The 21135-nt window shown below is 42.7% G+C and overlaps 1 protein-coding gene across 1 annotated transcript in view; it reads right to left on the bottom strand.

The window, feature by feature from the left end:
• AOAH (acyloxyacyl hydrolase) overlaps positions 1-21135 on the bottom strand; it is a 266187-nt gene that overhangs the window by 14281 nt on the left and 230771 nt on the right. Inside the window, exons 17-19 of the mRNA XM_004606887.2 lie at positions 18850-18908; positions 18705-18764; positions 17400-17496 (exon numbers count right to left, since the gene is read on the bottom strand). Of these exons, the coding sequence (XP_004606944.2) occupies positions 17400-17496; positions 18705-18764; positions 18850-18908 (216 nt within the window). The remainder of the gene's footprint in view (positions 1-17399; positions 17497-18704; positions 18765-18849; positions 18909-21135) is intronic.

Here is a 21135-nt window from a genome sequence, read left to right on the forward strand (position 1 = left end):
GAGCACAGAGCCAGGAGTAAGCCCTAAGGACCACCAGAGGTGACTCCCAAACAGCAAAACACCCCCCCTCAAGAAAATCAATAACAATAAAAATTTAAAAAAAAAACAGGCATACTCAGATTGAATTGTCCTAGAAGTTAATGACAGCCAGTAGCCAGCGACACATTTAAACTGCCAGGGTGGGAGAGTTATCAACAAAATTTCCTTCTATGGGAAGGAAGCAAAGTGCTGTTCCCTTCCCCAGCTGGGGATATGGGGTACAGATGAAGAGTAGCACCATAACCTGCTCTAGTTGGTGTTTCCTGAAGGGAAGAAACTTGCTGCTTCTGTTTAGCTTATAACCAGCTGGAGGATGAGTCAGCAAGACAAAAAAAAAAAAAAAACAGTCCCTGGAACTGAGCAATCCTTGCAGAACAGGACAGAGGCTGTCGGCCCAGGAAGGTGCTGGATCTTATGCTTACCACCACAGGGAGACAGACAGGGAAAAAAGAATATTTGTGATGTCACAGTCAGTTCAATTATAGTATGGAATGAAAAGAGATACTTCCATAGCCATTAAAACTGCAGATTTGATAAGTGTCTCTTTAAAAGGGGTTTTGTGTATTCTCTTATGGTACTAGGGCCTCAATTACATACTGTAGCCTGGAGCTGCATCCCTGGCCCATCTCCAAGTGCCCCTGCTCCCCTACATCCCGACCTGGAGTAAAGGATCCCATGGTGATAAAGGTTTGCACACATGATTTCTATCATAGCTTCCGCCAAAGATTTATGTGCATGAGTGGTGAAGGAGGTGGGCTGGATGGTGAAAGGGTACAGACATTTGCTCTTCATCTCCCACAAGCCCCTGAAGAATGTCCAGGTGCTTTCTCCATCAATGGAAGCGGAGGTAGGAGTGTGTCAACAAGCTGTTGAGTCCTTGAGTTCACATGTTGTCACTGTCCTCACAGCTCAGCAATTGCTGCCATCACCAAAGTCAAAGCTGGGCGGTTCATTTGCCAGCTGTTAGCTGCTTCCCTGAGTCTGGGCTAGGAGAAGGACTCAGTGCTTTCAGTTTCTAAATTCTGAGTTCTTCCCCCGGTGCATAATTCTTTACAAGAGGTAGCCTGGATTTCTTGGATAATGAGCTTCTCCAGGCACAGGAGATTACCGGTGAAGAGGTCTGGAAACTGCCCTATAAATGCAGGCCCTAAGAAAGGAGCAGTAATTGGGGTAAAACAAGCTTAGGGCCAGGCCACAAGAGCTGTAAATGTGCATCCAAGCAGAGAAAGTTTAAGCAGATTTACACCCTGCTAGGAAGAGTTCAGACTTAAGGAGGAAACATCCTGTGAGGGAGAGTCTCGCTTGGACAGACTTTTGGGGGTCGCAGTAGAGAGGCTGGCAGGGGGCATCCAGCCAAGAGCAGGACATTCCCACAGTCTGAAGGCTACTGCTTACCTACCGTATGCCCCCTGATTCCCACAGCAGTGCTCACAGTTTATGCCTTGTTCTATGTTCGAACTCCAAATGAACGGTGTATGTGACGGAAAGGACAAGGAAGAGAAAACTGTGCTTAAGAAAAGGCAATGCTGGCCTTCGTATGCAGGTGCTGAAGCTACTTTGTCTCCCAAAAAAGCCACTGCATCTGACTGGTTCTCTGGGACTGACTTCGGGGAAGGGTTAAAGGTATGCCATCTGCACTTATATGTTCATCACAGCACTGTTTACAATAGCCAGAATCTGGAAAAACCCGAGTGCCCGAGAACAGATGACTGGCTAAAGAAACTTTGGTACATCTACATAATGGAATACTCTGCAGCTGTTAGAAAAGATGAAGTCATGAACTTTGCATATAGATGGATCAACATGGAAAGTTAAGTGAAATGAGTCAGAAAGAGAGAGACAGACATAGAAATAGTGCACTCATTTGTGGAATATAAACAGAATGGGAGACTAACACCCAAGAACAGTAGAGATAAGGACAAGGAGGATTACTCCACAGCTTAGAAACCAGCCTCACATGCTGGGGGAAAAGGCAGTTCAGATAGAGAATGGACCAGCAAGTAAAGGGTGCTAGGAGGGCCCTTTCAGGATGGGAGATGTGAGCAGAAAGTAGACTATACCACTCCCCGCCCGCCCTGCGCACCCCGTCTTCCGAACCGGCTTGTAACTGCGCACGCCCTTCAGGTACGAGGACCATCCCTCGGCCACGCCCTCCCGTCCCCCCCATCAACAGGAAGACACTGGGGGCGTGGCCTGTGTCTTAGTGGGCGTGGTCTCAAAGTGGGCGTGGCCTACTTTCGGAGCGGCCAACGCTAACGCGGCCGCAGTTATTCTTTGCTACTTCAGCTCAATCGGTACTGTGTATTCCTTTGAAAATTCACTTTTGCGATCTCAAACACTTACGCAAAATAGCCATTAGCTTAGGCTGACAGTATAAAAGCTATCAGTGAATAAGGGAAGTTTAGCACAATCGGAGCCCCTTCTTCCCACAAAAAGGAAGAGGAATAAATAACTACAAGGTTCCAACTCTATACTTCCGTGACAATATGAAGAAGCAGCGAAAATCCCCTCCGCGAAGAGAGGGGGAAGAAAAGATACCAGAAACCTCAACAGGGGCTTCTCACATCTACGACCTCTCAGATAAGCAATTCAGAGAGGAAATCTGGAGGAGAGTCGACCTACTCCAAGCAAATATGGAACAGACATCCAATAAATTAAGGGAGGAGATGAATGAAGCGCTGGAACGGTCTACCAAGAAAATACAGGAAGAAATGAGAGCAGAAATGAGAGCAGAAATTTCAAACCTTCGAACGGAAGTCTCACAAATAAAGGAATCGGTAGATGAAATAAAAATCTCACTAGATGCCCTCAACAGTAGAATGACTACAGCCGAAGACAGAATCAGTGATCTGGAAGATGAGCTGCAGAAAGCTTATAGACAACAACAAATCATGGCCAAAGACCTCAAAATGGCTATAGAGCGAATCAGAGCCCTGGGGGATGACTTCAAGAGGAACAACATAAGAATCATTGGAGTACCAGAACCGCAGGGAAGCAACCCCAATGAAAAAAACACAGTCAAAGATATCATTGCTAAGAAATTCCCAGAGCTGGACAAGGCAGGCATCCAGATACAAGGAGTCCGAAGAGTACCAGCAAAAAGAGACCCGAATAAAAAGACCCCAAGGCATATCATAGTCAGAATGACGGATACCATGGATAGAGACACAATTCTGCAAGCAGCAAGGTCAAGGAAGGAAATCACATACAAAGGAGCACCCCTCAGATTTACGGCCGATCTGTCAGAAGAAACCCTCCGAGCCCGAAGACAATGGTGGGACGTAGTGAAAAAACTCAACGAAATGAATGCCTCACCAAGAATACTTTATCCGGCTAAACTCTCACTCAAACTCGAAGGAACCATACTCTATTTCTCGGATAAACAACAGCTCAGGAACTTCATAGACTCAAAACCAATCTTGAAAGAAGGTCTAAAGGGGCTACTGTAAGACAAGGAGGAGCCCCATAAGAACAAGAAATCCCACAGAAAGATGACACAAAACCCCATCACAATAATCTCTCTCAATGTCAATGGCCTAAATGCACCTATCAAGAGACACAGAGTGGTTAATGGATCCGGAAATTAAACCCAACATTCTGTTGCCTGCAAGAGACACACCTGAACAAACAGAGTAAACATAGACTCAAAGTCAAAGGATGGAAAACAATCCTGCAAGCAAACAACTCCCTTAAAAAAGCTGGAGTGGCCATCCTGGTATCCGACCACATAGATTTCAGGATGAAAAAGATCAAAAGGGACAGCGAAGGTAATTTTCTGTTTATCAAGGGATATGTACAACAGGAAGAAATCACACTCTTAAACGTATATGCTCCTAACGAACGACCGGTTAAATATTTAAAACAACTCCTAACAGACTTCAAAGAGGACATCACTAACAGCACAATTGTAGTCGGAGACTTCAATACGGCCTTATCGCCTCTAGATAGATCCACAAGAACAAAACTCAACAAGGAAACACTGACTCTGAAAGAAGAAATTGAAGAGAGAGGCCTAATAGACCTATACAGGGCCTTACACCCCCAAAAGAAAGAATACACATTCTTTTCCAGTGCACATGGAACATTTTCTAAAATAGACCATGTACTGGGCCCCAGAACATACCTCAATAGAATTGGAAAAATAGAAATTGTATCATCCATCTTTTCAGACCACGATGCGCTGAAGATAGAAGCTAACCACTCACAAATACGGAAAATCAAATCAAACACCTGGAAATTAAACAATTCAATGTTGAACAATGAGTGGGTCAGGAAGGAAATCAAGGAAGAAATCAAAAGATACTTAGAAACAAATGAGAATGAAGACACGAGCTACCAAAACCTATGGGACGCAGCTAAAGCCGTGTTAAGGAGAAAATTTATAGCTCTCCAAGCATTCCTCAGGAAGGAAGAAAGGACCCACATAGATAGCTTGACTTCACGACTCAAGACCTTAGAAAAGGACCAGAAAAAGGACTCCAAACCAGACCGAAGGAAAGAAATAATAAAAATTAGAGCAGAAATTAATGACATCGAAACCAAAAAAACAATCCGAAAGATCAATGAAACAAAGAGTTGGTTCTTTGAGAAAATAAATAAGATTGATAAACCGCTAGCAAGACTCACAAAGAAAGAAAGAGAGAAAACTCTAATAAATCGAATCAGAAATGAAAAGGGGACATCATAACAGAAACCAGTGAGATTAAAAAGATCATTAGAGACTACTTTGAAGGACTTTACGCCACAAAAAAGGAGAACCTAAAAGAAATGGATGGATTCCTTGATTCCTACAAACTCCCAACACTGAAGAAAGAAGACCTGGAATACTTTAATAGACCCATCAATGTTAAGGAAATTGAAACTGTAATCAAAAACCTCCCCAAAAACAAAAGCCCAGGCCCAGATGGTTTCACTGGCGAATTCTTCCAAACATTTAAAGAAGATCTATTGCCTGTTTTCCTCAAACTTTTCCAGGAAATTGAAAAAACAGGAACTCTCCCAAACAGTTTCTATGAAGCACATATCTCCCTAATGCCAAAAGCAAACAAAGACACCACTAAGAAAGAAAATTACAGACCAATTTCCCTGATGAACACCGATGCGAAAATCCTCAACAAAATACTAGCAAATAGGATCCAACAACTCAATCAAAAAGATCATACATCACGACCAAGTGGGATTCATCCCAGGGATGCAAGGATGGTTTAACATTTGGAAATCAATCAACATAATCCAGCATATCAACAAAAGTAAAGATAAAAACCATATGATCATATCAATAGATGCAGAGAAAGCATTTGACAAGATCCAACATCCTTTCATGATGAAAACCCTCGCCAAAATGGGGTTTGGAGGAACTTTCCTCAAGATAGTCGAAGCCATCTATCACAAGCCTACGGCAAGCATTATCCTCAATGGGGAAAAACTAAGGGCCTTTCCTCTGAGATCAGGCACAAGACAAGGATGCCCACTCTCACCACTCCTCTTCAATATAGTACTGGAAGTACTTGCGATAGCTATTAGACAAGAAAAAGAGATTAAGGGCATCCAGATAGGAAAGGAAGAAATCAGACTCTCACTATTCACAGATGATATGATACTATATCTAGAGAAGCCTAAAGCCTCTACTAAGAAACTCTTAGAGACAATAGACTTATACAGTAAAGTTGCAGGCTACAAAATCAATACCCAAAAATCCATGGCCTTCATATATGCAAACAATGAGGCAGAGGAAAGGGACATGAAAAAAGCAATCCCATTCACAATCGTGCCCCAGAAAATCAAGTACCTCGGAATCAGCTTAACCAAGGAAGTAAAAGACCTTTACAAAGAAAACTACAAAACGCTACTCCATGAAATCAAAGAGGACATGAGGAAATGGAAACATATACCCTGATCGTGGATAGGGAGAATCAATGTTGTCAAAATGGCAATACTCCCTAAAGCATTATACAGATTCAATGCGATCCCTATAAGTATACCCATGACATTCTTCAAAGAAATGGATCAAGCAATCCTAAAATTCATATGGAATAACAAACGTCCAAGCATAGCTAAAACAATTCTTGGGAAAAAGATGATGGGAGGCATCACCCTCCCCAACCTCAAACTTTACTACAAAGCAGTAACAATTAAAACAGCATGGTACTGGAACAAAGGCAGAGCCGTAGACCAATGAAACAGGGTGGAATATCCCTACACACAACCCCAAATGTATGATCATCTAATCTTTGATAAGGGAGCAAGAGATGTGAAGTGGAGCAAGGAAAGCCTCTTTCACAAATGGTGTTGGCACAACTGGACAACCACATGCAAAAAAATGGGTTTAGACCTTGACCTGACACCATGCACAAAAGTCAGATCAAAATGGATTAAAGACCTCAACATTAGACCACAAACCATAAGGTACATTGAAGACAAGGTCGGCAAAACCCTCCACGATATTGAAGATAAAGGTATCTTCAAAGGTGACACAGAACTAAGCAATCTAGTAAAAACAGAGATCAACAAATGGGACTACATTAAACTAAAAAGCTTCTGCACCGCAAAAGACACATTGACCAGAATACAAAAACTATCCACAGAATGGGAAAGGATATTTACACAATACCCATCAGATAAGGGGTTGATATCAATGGTATATAAATCACTGGTTGAACTCTACAAGAAGAAAATATCAAACCCCATCAAGAAATGGGGCGAAGAAATGAACAGAAACTTTATTGCACCTTTATTGCAAACCACAAGGAAGAAATACGAATGGCCAAAAGGCACATGAAAAAGTGCTCTACATCACTAATCATCAGAGAGATGCAGATCAAAACAACCATGAGATACCACCTCACACCACAGAGACTAGCACACATCCAAAAGAACAAAAGCAACCGCTGTTGGAGAGGATGTGGGGAGAAAGGGACCCTTCTTCACTGCTGGTGGGAATGCCGACTGGTTCAGCCCTTCTGGAAAACAATTTGGACGATTCTCAAAAAATTAGATATTGAATTCCCATTTGACCCAGCAATACCACTGCTGGGAATATATCCCGGAGAGGCAAAATAGTACAATCGAAACAACATCTGCACATGTATGTTCATCGCAGCACTGTTTACAATAGCCAGAACCTGGAAAAAACCTGAATGCCCCAGAGCGGATGAGTGGTTGAGGAAACTTTGGTACATCTATACAATGGAATACTATGCAGCTGTTAGAAAAAAGGAGGTCAAGAATTTTGTAGTTAAGTGGATGGGCATGAAAAGTTTCATGCTGAGTGAAATGAGTCAGAAAGAGAGAGACAGACATAGAAATATTGCACTCATCTATAGTATATAGAATAACAGAGTGGGAGACTAACACCCAAGAACTGTAGAAATAAGTACCAGGAGGTTGACTCCATGGCTTCGAGGCTGGCCTCACGTTCCGGGGAAAGGGCAACTCAGAGAAGCGATCACCAACTACATTGTAGTCGAAGGCCATGTGGGGGAAGGGAGTTGCGGGCTGAATGAGGGCTAGAGACTGAGCACAGCGGCCACTCAACACCTTTATTGCAAACCACAACAGCTAATTAGAGAGAGAGAACAGAAGGGAATGCCCTGCCACAGTGGCAGGGTGGGGTTGGGGGGAGATGGGATTGGGGAGGGTGGGAGAGACGCTGGGTTTACGGGTGGTGAATGGGCACTGGTGAAGGGATGGGTTCCCGAACTTTGTATGAGGGAAGTATAAGCACAAAAGTGTATAAATCTGTAACTGTACCCTCACGGTGATTCTCTAATTAAAAATAAATAAATTTAAAAAAAAAGAAAGTAGACTATAGACCGAACAAGATGGCCAGTTAATACCTCTACTGCAAACCACAATACCCAAAAGGAGAGAGAGAACAAAAGGGAATGCCCTGCCACAGAGGCAGGGTGGGGTGCGGGGAGGATGGGGTGAGGGTGGTGGGAGGGATGCTGGGACCATTGGTGGTGGAAAATGGGCACTGGTGGAGAGATGGGCACTCGGCCATTGTATGACTGAAATGCAAGCATGAAAGTTTGTAAGTCTGTAACTACCTCACGGTGACTCACTAATCATCATCATCATCATCATCATCATCATCATCATCATCATCATCATCATCATCATCATCATCTCGTTGATTGTAGAATTTCTTGAGCGGTCTCAGTAACGTCTCTATTTGTCCTAGCCCTGAGATTTTAGAAGCCTCTCTTTACTCGTCCTTTCCAATGGTGCCACATTTGAGGCTTTTTCAGGGTCAGGGGAATGAGATCCATCATTGTAACTGGTTTTGGCATATGAATATGCCACGGGGAGTTTGCTAGGCTCTCCCATGGGGGCTTAGCATGTTGGTAGCTTGCCATGTTCTTCCAGAGGGAGAACTAGGCTATAAGATGTCGCATAGAGTGGCTGCGCGCTTCCAGGAGCTTGGTTTTATAGTCTCTGGATGTTGGCCATTGGTGGGATTACACGGCGCCCGGGGCAGTCCTGGGTGTGACCGCCTAGCTACTGGAAAATGGGAAATCTGGGCGGAAGAGGCCCAGTCCTGATCTGAACAGGCTTGGAGGTCTTAGCCCTGGGTCTCACACACCTGGGTTCCTCTGCCAGTTCCTTCACGCATGAGGCTTGTCCGAACGTGTGGAGAGGGGCTTTGAGCATGGCTGTGGCTGGGCTCCAGAGGTCTTCGGCTGAGGCAGCTCTGCTGGGGCAGGGAGGGAAACTGAAACCCATCCCCTCCGAGGGACCCCGGGAAGATAGTGAGGCTCAGGGGCAAGAGACTCTCTTTATTAGATTCACTAATAATTTTTTTAAAAAAATTTTAAAAAAAGGTACGAGTTCATCTGAATTTATGGTGGTGATCCTTTTGAAGAAGGACTGGGATGTGGCCACATCTGCCTATTCTGAAACATGATAACAATTTTAAGGCAAAAAATTCCCTGGATAGGAGTTTACCTTTTAGTATATCTCTTCAGGCCTTGCACAATTCTGAAAATTAGACCAAGATGCCTTCATGTGTGACCTAGAGCTAGGCTCGCTAGGCTGTGTCAGCGACTGGTGCAGGCTGCAGATCCCAGCCACTGTGGCCGTGGCCTCTGCTCTCCCTCCCACTCTGGCCAGGAGTCCCCTGGAGTGGAGAGTCCTCCAGGTCACATGGAGAAGGACAAGACGGCCTTGGAGTCACACAGGAAAAAAGAATATGTCAAGAAATTTCTCGGCACTCTCCCATCAGTTCCTGGTCTGCAGGGGCTCCCCTTGAACCCCCCAGAACTCCCTGCGCTGCGTGGACGCGCCTCGCCTCTCTGCTCCTCTGTAATGCCTGAACTCCCAATCAGGTACTGACAAAGAGGATCGGGACTCCGCCTACCGACCCAAGGGGCACTCTCCCACCTGCCTACCCGGCCCTGTCCCCCAAGAGACTACTGGGGGCGTGGCCTGTAGTTCAGGGGTGTGGCCTCAAAAGGGGGCGTGGCCACTTCTGCCGCAGTTTTAATTTTTCTTACATTACATACTCTATAACCTGTTTCTTTGAAAATCACCCTGGCCATCTAAATCAGTTTTTGCAAAAATAGTCCTTCAGCTGAGTTGAACTTCACAAAAGCTGTCAGTGGACAATAGAATCTCCACAAACTCCTCGTAAAGACAACATAGCCTTAAATCATCACTAAAGGCCCCACATAAACCAAGAGTATGAGAATAAGGAAGTATTCTGGAATTGGAATAAAGCCTCCAACATCAACTTAGCACCAACAGAATCCCTGCCCCCCCCCCCAGGGAGAAAGAGCGAATAGGGATAGACAACTAGAAGGCTACAACTCTAGACTTCCACAACAATATGAAGAAACAGAGAAAATCCGATCCACGAAGAGAAGATGAAGAAAAGATTCCAGAAATCTCCAAAGGGTCTACCCACATACTGGACCTCTCAGAAAAAGAATTCAGAGAAGAAATCTTGAAGAGAGTCGATGAACTCAAAGCAACCATGGAACAGACATCCAATAAATTAAGGGAGGAGATGAATGATGCTTTGGAATGGTCAACCAAGAAAATGCAAGAAGAAATGAGATTAGAAATTTCAAAGCTACAAACAGACATCACAAAGCTACGTACAGAAGTCACACAAATAAAGGAGTCGGTAGATGAATTAAAAATCTCAGTAGGTGCCCTCAACAGTAGAATGACTACAGCCAAAGACAGAATCAGTGACCTTGAAGATGAGCTGCAGAAAACTTACAGACAACAACAAATAATGATAAAAGACCTCAAAATGGCTATAGAGCGAATCAGAGTCCTTGGGGATGACTTCAAGAGGAACAACATAAGAATCACTGGGGGGGCTGGAGCGATAGCACAGTGGGTAGGGTGTTTGCCTTGCACGCGTCCGACCCAGGTTCGATTCCCAGCATCCCATATGGTCCCCTGAGCACCGCCAGGAGTAATTCCTGAGTGCAGAGCCAGGAGTGACCCCTGTGCATCGCCAGGTGTAACCCAAAAAGCAAAACTAAATAAATAAATAAATAAAATTAAAAAGAAAAGAATCACTGGACTACCAGAAGCACAGGTAAGTAACCCCAATGAAAAAAACACAGCCAAAGACATCATTGCCAAGAAATTACCAGAGCTGGAGAAGGCAGGCATCCAGATCCAAGGTGTCCGAAGAGTACCAGCAAAAAGAGACCCTAATAAAAAGACTCCAAGGCATATTATAGTCAGAATGATGGATGAAGTGGAGAGAGACACAATTCTGCAAGCAGCAAGGTCAAAGAAGGAAATCACATACAAAGGAGCACCCCTCAGATTTACAGCAGACCTATCAGAGGAAACCCTCCGAGCCCGAAGACAATGGTGGGACATAGTGAAAAAACTCAACGAAATGAACGTGTCACCAAGAATACTTTATCCGGCTAAACTCTCACTCAAACTCGAAGGAACCATACACTATTTCTCGGATAAACAACAGCTCAGGAAGTTAACAGACTCAAAAGCAAACTTAAAAGAAGGACTAGAGGGGCTATTGTAAGTCAAGGAAGAACCCCACAAGAACAACAAACCCCACAGAAAGATGACACAAAACCCCATGACAATAATCTCTCTCAATGTCAATGGCCTAAATGCACCAGTTAAGAGACATAGAGTGGCAAAATGGATTCGGAAACTAAACCCAGCATTCTGCTGCCTGCAAGAAACACACCTGAACAGTCAGGGCAAACAGACTCAAAGTCAAAGGGTGGAAAACAATCCTGCAAGCAAACAACTCCCTCAAAAATGCTGGGGTGGCAATACTAGTATCTGACAACATAGATTTCAGGTTGAAAAAGATTATGAGGGACAACGAAGGTCACTTCCTATTTATCAAGAAATATGTGCAACAGGAAGAAATCACACTCTTAAATGTATATGCACCTAATGAGAGACCGGATAAATACTTAAAACAACTCCTAACAGACTTTAAGGAGGACATTGCTAATAGCACAATAGTAGTCGGAGACTTCAACACTGCCCTATCACCTCTGGATAGATCGACAAGAACAAAACTCAGTAAGGAAACACGGACTCTGAAGGAAGAAATAGAAAAAAGAGGCCTAAGAGACCTATACAGGGCTTTACACCCCCCAAAGAAAGAATACACATTCCTTTCAAGTGCACATGGAATATTCTCCATAATAGACCATGTACTGGGTCACAAAACATACCTCAATAAAATCAGAAAAATAGAAATTGTATCAACTATCTTCTCAGACCACGATGCACTGAAGATAGAAACTAATCACACACAGACGCAGAGAATCAAAGCAAACACCTGGAAATTAAACAGATCAATGTTGAACAATAAGTGGGTCAAGAAGGAAATCAAGGAAGAAACCAAGAGATACCTAAAAACAAATGAGAATGAAGACACAAGCTACCAAAACCTATGGGACGCAGCTAAAGCTGTGTTAAGGGGAAAATTTATAGCACTGCAAGCATTCCTTAGGAAGGAAGAAAGGGCCTACATAGATAGCTTGACTTCACAGCTCAAGGACTTAGAAAAGGACCAGAAAAAGGAACCCAAACCAGACCAAAGGAAAGAAATGATAAAAAGTAGAGCAGAAATTAATGACATGGAAACCCAGAAAACAATCCAAAAGGTCAATGAAACCAAGAGCTGGTTCTTTGAGAAAATAAACAAGATTGACAAACCACTAGCAAGACTATCAAAGAAAGAGAGAGAGAGAACCCTAATAAACTGAATCAGGAATGAAAAGGGGGACATCACAACAGAAGCCAATGAAATTCAAAAGATCGTCAGAGACTACTTCGAAAGCCTGTATGCCACGAAACAAGAGAACCTAAAAGAAATGGATGAATTCCTTGACTCCTACAATCTACCAAGACTGAACAAAGAAGACTTGGAATACCTGAATAGACCCATTAATATTAAGGAAATTGAAACTGTAATAAAAAAATCTCCTCAAAAACAAAAGCCCAGGTCCAGATGTATTCACTGGCAAATTCTTCCAAACATTTAAAGAAGACTTGTTGCCAGTTCTCCTCAAGCTTTTCCAGGAAATGGAAAAAACAGGAATTCTCCCAAACAGTTTCTAATGAAGCACACATCTCCCTAATACCAAAAGCAAACAAAGACACCACTAAGAAAGAAAATTATAGACCAATATCCCTGATGAACACCGATGTGAAGATCCTCAACAAAATACTAGCAAATAGGAACCAACAACTCATCAAAAAGATCATACATCATGATCAAGTGGGATTCATCCCGGGGATGCAGGGATGGTTTAACATCCGGAAATCAATCAACATAATCCATCATATCAACAAAAGTAAAGATAAAAACCATATGATCATATCAATAGATGCAGAGAAAGCATTTGACAAGATCCAGCATCCGTTCATGATGAAAACCCTCACCAAAATGGGTTTTGGAGGAACTTTCCTCAAGATAGTCGAAGCCATCTATCACAAGCCTACGGCAAGCATTATCCTCAATGGGGAAAAACTAAGGGCCTTTCCTCTAAGATCAGGCACAAGACAAGGATGCCCAGTCTCACCACTTCTCTTCAATATCAAACTGTAAGTACTTGCGATAGCTGTTAGATAAGAAAAAGAGATTATGGGCACCCAGATAGGAAAGGAAGAAATCAAACTCTCACTATTCACAGATGATATGATACTATATCTAGAGAAGCCTAAAGCCTCTACTAAGAAACTCTTAGAAACAATAGACTTATACAGTAAAGTTGCAGGCTACAAAATCAATACCCCAAAATCCATGGCCTTCCTATATACAAACAATGAGGCAGAGGAAAGGGACATGAAAAAAGCAATCCCATTCACAATCGTGCCCCAAAAATCAAGTACTTTGGAATCAGCTTAATCAAGGAAGTAAAGGACCTCTACAAAGAAAACTATAAAACGCTACTCCATGAAATAAAAGAGGACATGAGGAAATGGAAACATATCCCCTGCTCATGGATAGGGAGAATTAATATTGTCAAAATGGCAATACTCCCCAAAGCACTATACAGATTCAACACGATTTATATAAGGATACCCATGACATTCTTCAAAGAAATGGATCAAGCAATCCTAAAATTCATATGGAAGAACAAGCGCCCATGGATAGCTAAAACAATTCTTGGGAAAAAGACGATGGGAGGCATCACCCTCCACAACCTCAAACTTTACTTCACAGCAGTAACAATTAAAACAGCACGGTACTGGAACAAAGGCAGAGATGCAGACCAGTGGAACAGGGTGGAATATCCCTACACACAACCCCAAATGTATGATCATCTAATCTTTGATAAGGGAGCAAGAGATGTGAAGTGGAGCAAGGAAAGCCTCTTTAACAAATGGTGCTGGCAAAACTGGACAACCACATGCAAAAGAATGAGCCTAGACCTCGACCTGACACCATGCACAAAAGTCAGATCAAAATGGATTAAAGACCTTAACATCAGACCACAAACCATAAGGTACATTGAAGACAAGGTCGGCAAAACCCTCCACGATATTGAAGATAAAGGTATCTTCAAAGATGACATGCAACTGGCCAACCAAGTGGAAACAGAGATAAACAAATGGGACTACATTAAACTAAAAAGCTTCTACACTGCAAAAGATACAACGACCAGAATACAAAGACAATCTACAGAATGGGAAAGGATATTCACCCAATACCCATCAGATAAGGGGTTGATATCAATGGTATATAAAGCACTGGTTGAACTCTACAAGAAGAAAACATCCAACCCCATCAGAAAATGGGGCAAAGAAATGAACAGAAACTTTCCCAAGGAAGAGATACAAATGGCCAAAAGGCACATGAAAAAGTGCTCCACATCATTAATCATCAGGGAGATGCAGATCAAAACAAGCATGAGATACCACCTCACACCACAGAGACTGGCACACATCCAAAAGAACAAAAGCAACCACTGTTGGAGAGGATGTGGGGAGAAAGGGACCCTTCTACACAGCTGGTGGGAATGCTGACTGGTTCAGCCCTTTTGGAAAACAATATGGACGATTCTCAAAAAATTAGAAATTGAGCTCCCATAAGATCCAGCAATACCACTGCTGGGAATATATCCCAGAGGAGCAAAAAAGTATAGTCAAAATGACATCTGCACTTATATGTTCATCACAGCACTGTTTACAATAGCCAGAATCTGGAAAAAATCCGAGTGCCCTAGAACAGATGACTGGTTGAAGAAACTTTGGTACATCTATACAATGGAATACTATGCAGCTGTTAGAAAAAATGAGGTCATGAACTTTGCATATAAGTGGATCAGCATGGAAAGTATCATGCTAAGTCAAATGAGTCAGAAAGAGAGAGACAGACATAGAAATATTGCACTCATCTGTGGAATATAGAATAACAGAGTAGGAGACTAACATCCAAGAACAGTAGAAATAAGTACCAGGAGGTTGACTCCATGGCTTGGAAGCTGGCCTCACATTTTGGGGAGAGGGCAACTCAGATAGAGAAGGGAACACCAAGTAAAATGTGGTTGGAGGCCACTCGGGGGAAGGGTGAAGAGTGCTGAATGTAGACTAGAGACTGAACACAATGGCCACTCAACACCTTTATTGCAAACCACAACACCTAATTAGAGAGAGAGAACAAAAGGGAATACCCTGCCACAGTGGTAAGGTTGGGTGGGGGTGAGATGGAATTGGGGGTGGGTGGGAGGGATGCTGGGTTTATTTGTGGTGGAGAATGGGCACTGGTGAAGGGATGGGTTTTCGAACTTTGTATGAGGGTAACATAAGCACAAAAATGTATAAATCTGTAACTGTAACCTCACTGTGACTCACTAATAAGTAAATAAAAAAAAACAACCAAAAAAAAAAAGAAATTTCAAAGATGACAAATGAGAGTGTCCAAGCAAGGGTGCTTTTCAGTAAGGAGTTTGACTGCCATGCTGATGTTGAATGTTTTATTTTATTTGGGGCCCATACCTGGTGGGCACAGGGGACCATATGGGATGCCGGGGATTTAACCTGGTTGGCCACATGTGATGTAGGCATGGTACCTGCTGTACTCTCTCTGGCCCTGATATTGAATATCTGGTTTAGTATAACTGAGCTTTTAGCCTTTTTTTGGTCTTCGTTGCATTTATTGTTGTTGCAAAAGTCAGAATAAGTTGATGACTGTTGACTTCCAAGCTTGTGGAACGGAGGCATGTATTGGATGAAGGTTAAAGCTTTTTAACCTTCGTAAAAAGCTTTCATAAAGGTAAGCATTGTCCTGTTTTATTGAAAACAGAATCCATAGCACTGACACAGCTCATCAAAGGATTCAGTGAAAATTGGAATGAGTTGCTTAATCTGGGCTAGTATAGAGCGCCCTTTATTGCCGTTTAATAAAGTGCTTATGAATCACTCGTAAATTTTCTTGCACACTCTGACTAGGTGGGTCTTGATTGAGAGTGGGATCTGGAGTCTGCATTTCTCTTTAGCCTTCAGTCAGTTATGATGCTGCTCATTCCAGACCGTATGTTGAGAGGCTAGTGTGTGAGGTGGGAGGCACCCTTTGCAAGGTGCCAGCTATATGCCAGGCATGCCATTTAGTAGGCTCACATATTATTTCACAAAAGAGTAATGCAGAGTTTGTGCCCTCATTTCCCTATCTGGGAAGGATAGTTTAGAAATGGCTGGGGAATTGCCTGCATTCCCAAAGATAATAATCAATGACAGAGCTGGAGATTACTTTAGAAAAAGTCCCATGTGTTAGACATTATTATATTTTTAATAACTTTGTATATATTCAAGGTTGATGATGAACAAAGATCACTTGGTAGTGCATTTGTTTACACCAGAAATCCATTAATGAGTCTTTATCTTTGCATTTCAATGAGAAGTTATTTATCAAAATGTCTCTCCCCATGAGAGAAATGTATATTACCTAGGCAGGCAATCTAGTTAAGGGAAATCAGTCTTGTTGAAAAGATGTTCAGAATTGAAGTACTAGACTCTGAAATGCAAAATGTGTCAGCTAATGTAACATTTCATAATTTATGATGGCCATCTGCTACCTCTCAGGTACTCTGGCTGGGAAGGAAGGTGGTCGGCGGTAGGAAGACAGAGATGATGAACTCAGGATGAGAAATCTTTCATCTTTTGCCTACACTGTGAAGTGTTTTTATTAGCATCATCTCAGCTGGCAGTCATTCACCAGGAGGCTTTGCTTTCCTCTTGCACAACTGCTTAGCAATGGAAGTGAAATTGGAAGCCTGATATCTACAAATAATAATGTTTCAGAGTCGAGATGTAAAGGATGAATCAGTTGCTCTAGTCATTCTTTGTCTGTGTGGTCACTCAGCAGTGGTCTCAGCACTTGGTCTACTTCTTAAAAGAAACAGTCACTCCCTCCCCCGCCTCATCCCCTTCACCCATATCTAGGATGCAGGTGGTCTGTTGTTTACAGGCAAGCAGGAAATCTATCCTTGGAGACTGGTTGATTTCACTGAGGGTGAAACCTGCAAATCTTCATTATTGCTGGGTCCCTAGGAAATGCATTGCCCCCCTTAGGAGGCATTGCCTTACCCTCCTTCCTGACCTATTGTTTTACTCCTCTTTAGCCCTTGGTGAGGGGGGCAACAATGTTAGGTAATTCCCTCCACTTATAGGCTTTCTCCCTCCCTAAAGCTTCTGCCGGCTGGTCTCCTGTCTTAAGGCTTTTGAAATGAAGACGAAATATGGAGGTGGTGCTGGGTTTTCACCTTACCAGAAAGATTCTTTTATAATTTTCCCCTCCAATCTTCAGAGCAATCTCAATAGGACAGAGCCTATCCCATCAACCACTTGCCTTGTGTCAATAGTTTTGTGTCAAGTCAATTCCCAAACCAAGTAAAACTTACTTTCTTGGAAGTCAAAATCCACGAAGAAAAGATCGAAATTTGTAAATTTCTCTCTGGTTGCAATTTTTTTCAATGTATTGGAGAGTTGTTCTGCTCTCTGAATAAAAGAGAAACAGACCATTCAGGCAGAACAAAGAAATCAATAGTTGTCATCTCACACCAAGCCATCAGCAGAGAGCAGACCTACACATTTTATTCTATTCATGCACAAATAGCCAATGAACATATGAAAATCTTTAAGATTCATTAGTGTCCAAATAAGTGCAAATTGATGCAACAAGATGCCATTCCCCCTCACCCCGGGATTGACAAAGATAAAGTAACATGATAATACACTATTGTCATGGGATAGGAGACTGGGAATATCAGTTGCTTTAAATTTTCCAAAAAACAATTTGATAATATGGATCAATTCCTAAACATAGGCATATCCTTTCACTCAATATTTTTCTAAAAACTTATCTTATGGAAATAGAGTTGAAACACAAGACACTTCCATGCACAAAAATTTTTATTGCACTGTTGTTTAGCACAGTGAAAAACTGGAAGCAATCTACATGTCCACTAGCAGTGAATAAAATAAGTGATTATAGAATTATTAGAAGAAACGTATGTGGAGACACAATGCTAGATATCAGAAGACATAAAATAATGTGTCAATTCTGTTAATATATAAGCAAAACTCCCCAATTTTTATCTATGAAAGCAATATTACAAAGACAAATAGTACTATATGCTTATTTTTAGCAGAATTTTGGCTGATTTTGAATTTAATTTATTTTCCTTTGTGTTTTTATGAGTTTTCTAAGCTTTTAAAGATCAACATATATTTTTTTGGTAAAAATAGTCAATAAATCTCTTAGAGATTTTTTAACCTTCTTTGAAAGAAGTATTTAAACCTTAAAGTAAATTCTAGAACATGTTGGTTCTTATTTACCTTGGATGTGCTCTACTTATATATAAGGACTTGCACATTTTTTCTGTCTCTGCCAAGGGCCTAGGATCAGCTTTGCACAGTGTGTCTGTGTGTTTGTAGTGTGTGTCTGTTTACGTGTTTCTGGTGTGAATGTGCCGGTATGCAGGTATGGGACTGATATATGCACACAGTGATTGAAAGACACAGTAAGAATGACAGACCCAGAGTGTGGCAGGAGAACCTGATTTCTCTTCAGTCCTCAAGCACCCTGTAGTTATTGCATTATTGCATTTGGGGGGCTGCCATCTTGTTGGAATCCCATCCCCAGAGCATCAAATACAGGGGAAGAAGGATCAAGGATGGTACCAAAGACCCCGCAGCTCTCCTACCTCTGAAGTGAGAGTACGAAGCGTCTTGTTGGATGACATCCAGCCGTGGCAGGGGCTGACCTGAGAACAGGAAAATGTCACTTGAATTACAGAGGAATCGTGATGCTAACAGGGCATGACTTTGGAACAAGCAATGTGAGCTCACCTGGAGACAGTTCAGGAAGGAGTAGAACTGTGCGTAGGTCACATCCTTATTCAGCTGGCCTGGAAGACAAGAGCTGGACCTGTTTCAAGCTCTCTGCCAGAGCAGCCAAGCGGGGGCACTGGGAGGGGATGTCACCTCCCCTGCAGAGGTTGGCACTTCTAGACAGCTGCCCTCACGACTTGTGAAAAATGCTTGTGTCTCTCTTCTGTCCCAAAATGTGACTCAGGATGGAGGAGAGGACTTGAAGAGTTTTCTGTTGTCTAGAGTGGAGCTCTTGGCCTAGGCGGGGTGGGCCCAGGGGTCTTTGCTATGCTGCCATTTTCCCTGGCACTAGCGTGCAGTACCAGTTCTCAGGGAGCACTAGAAGTTTTCAAGCTGGCAGCTAACAAAATCTTTTTCTTTTGTTTTGTTTAGGGGTTACAACTGGTGGTCTCTGGAATTACTCCTGGGTCTGTATTCAGGGGTCATTCATTCTTGGTGGGGCTTAGGGGACCATAGGTGATACTGGGGATTAAACCTCGGTCAGCTGCCTGCAAGGCAAACATCCTGCTCACTAAGCTATCTTGTTGGCCCCTTAATCAGTTTTCTTAAGTTCACACATCATACCCTGCTGAGAACTCCAGAGAACTGTCCTTCGATGGACCATGCAGTAACTGAAGGTCTTTCACATGCAGGAGCAGCCTGTGGTTTGGTGTATGTTGAGAAGTGGGAGGGACACATAGATCTCGTCATCGCTCAGAGGAAAGCTTTTGTCAGAAAGCTTTTGTCCAAATTAGTGGGTTAGTTCTATACTTATTTTGGGCTCAGGCAACAGACACATGGGAGATTATAACTACCACACATGTGTAACTTTGGGTCTTCCAAAATCCCTGCTGTGGCCCCTGCGCCTGTAACAGATTCTTTCCAGCATATCCACCCCAGAGGCAGCTCAACTTGCACATTGTGGCTGAGATGCAAAATGCAGGTCCTCATGAATCTCAGGGGTAAATGACGGATGTCCTATTCATTACCACTTCTCATGTGCTTGAAAAAAATAAAGGAAAATAATAGAACTCCCTATCTGGGAGTAAAGAGAGATTGAAGGCAATGGAATACAGCCTTAGTTTTCACTTATACCTCTGATCAGTTAGACTGAAAGATAGATTCAATTTTCTTGTCAGAGAAGAAAATATATTATCTCTTGTGTGGGTGAGTGAATCCCACAACTGGAAAACCACAGACTTATTATCATCATTGAAGTCACAGTGACATGTCAGGCCTCTCTGTCCTCCAAAGAAGACTGCATTGTCATATTGGCTAGGAACCCCAGTCACTGGCTTTGTTTCATTTTATAGGCTCAACAGGCAGCGCTATAGGCCTATCTTTGATGAAAAAAAGACCAGCTTTTCATCAATAAGACTTCAACTCCCTCATTGAGAGAGTGTGTGTGTGTGAGAGAGAGAGAGAGAATATGAATGTGTATGTGTATGAGAGAGAATGTGAGAGTGTGTGTGAGAAAGTGTGAAAGTGTATGTGAGAGAACAAGTGTGTGAGAAATTGTGTGAGTGTGAGAGAACATGTGTTGGAGAGAATGTATGTGTGAAAGAATTAGAGAGTGTGAGAGTATGTGTGTGAATATGAGAGAGCATGTAACTGTGTATGTGTCTGTGTGAAAGAGAATGTGAGAGTGTGTGTGAGAGACAACATGATTGTGTGACGTGTGTGTGTGAGAGAATATGAGTGTGTGAGAGTGTGTGTATGTGTGTGTGTTTGTGTGTGTTGGCGATTCACTTCCATTCAGTTTCTGTGCTTGCCTGACTCAGCTCAGCTCAGCCCAGCCCTGCTCAATGTTTGACACCCAACTTGTGCCTTCCATCATCATTCCCCAGGCACCCTATGGACTGGCTTGTGCCCTCTTCTGGAACCACAACTGGTGGCAGTCTTGCCCCTGCCATCTTGTTTCTTTATTGGGATAAGAGTCTTGCCATAAACTTTGGTGGCTTGGCTGGGATCCTGGGCCTGCCTGGCCCTGATGAATTCCCTCTTCCTTTCCATCAATAATGAGGTTTCTTACTCATACCCGACCACAGGTAACGCTCCTCCTTCCTGCTCCTCCCTCCACCTGCAAACCTGTATAACTCTAATAGACTAAAGGACTGATTTCTATTTCTGTTCCTAGACACTGGGCCTCCTCAACTGGCTTCCATTTAAGAGTCAAATCTGATCCGGCTACATCCTGGCTTATTTTCTTCCTGTTTAACTACTACTGAGGTCCCAGTACCCCTTTGGATAAGACTACAGGTAGTA

Source organism: Sorex araneus, chromosome 1 (assembly GCF_027595985.1).
Source record: "Sorex araneus isolate mSorAra2 chromosome 1, mSorAra2.pri, whole genome shotgun sequence".
NCBI lineage: Eukaryota > Metazoa > Chordata > Mammalia > Eulipotyphla > Soricidae > Sorex > Sorex araneus.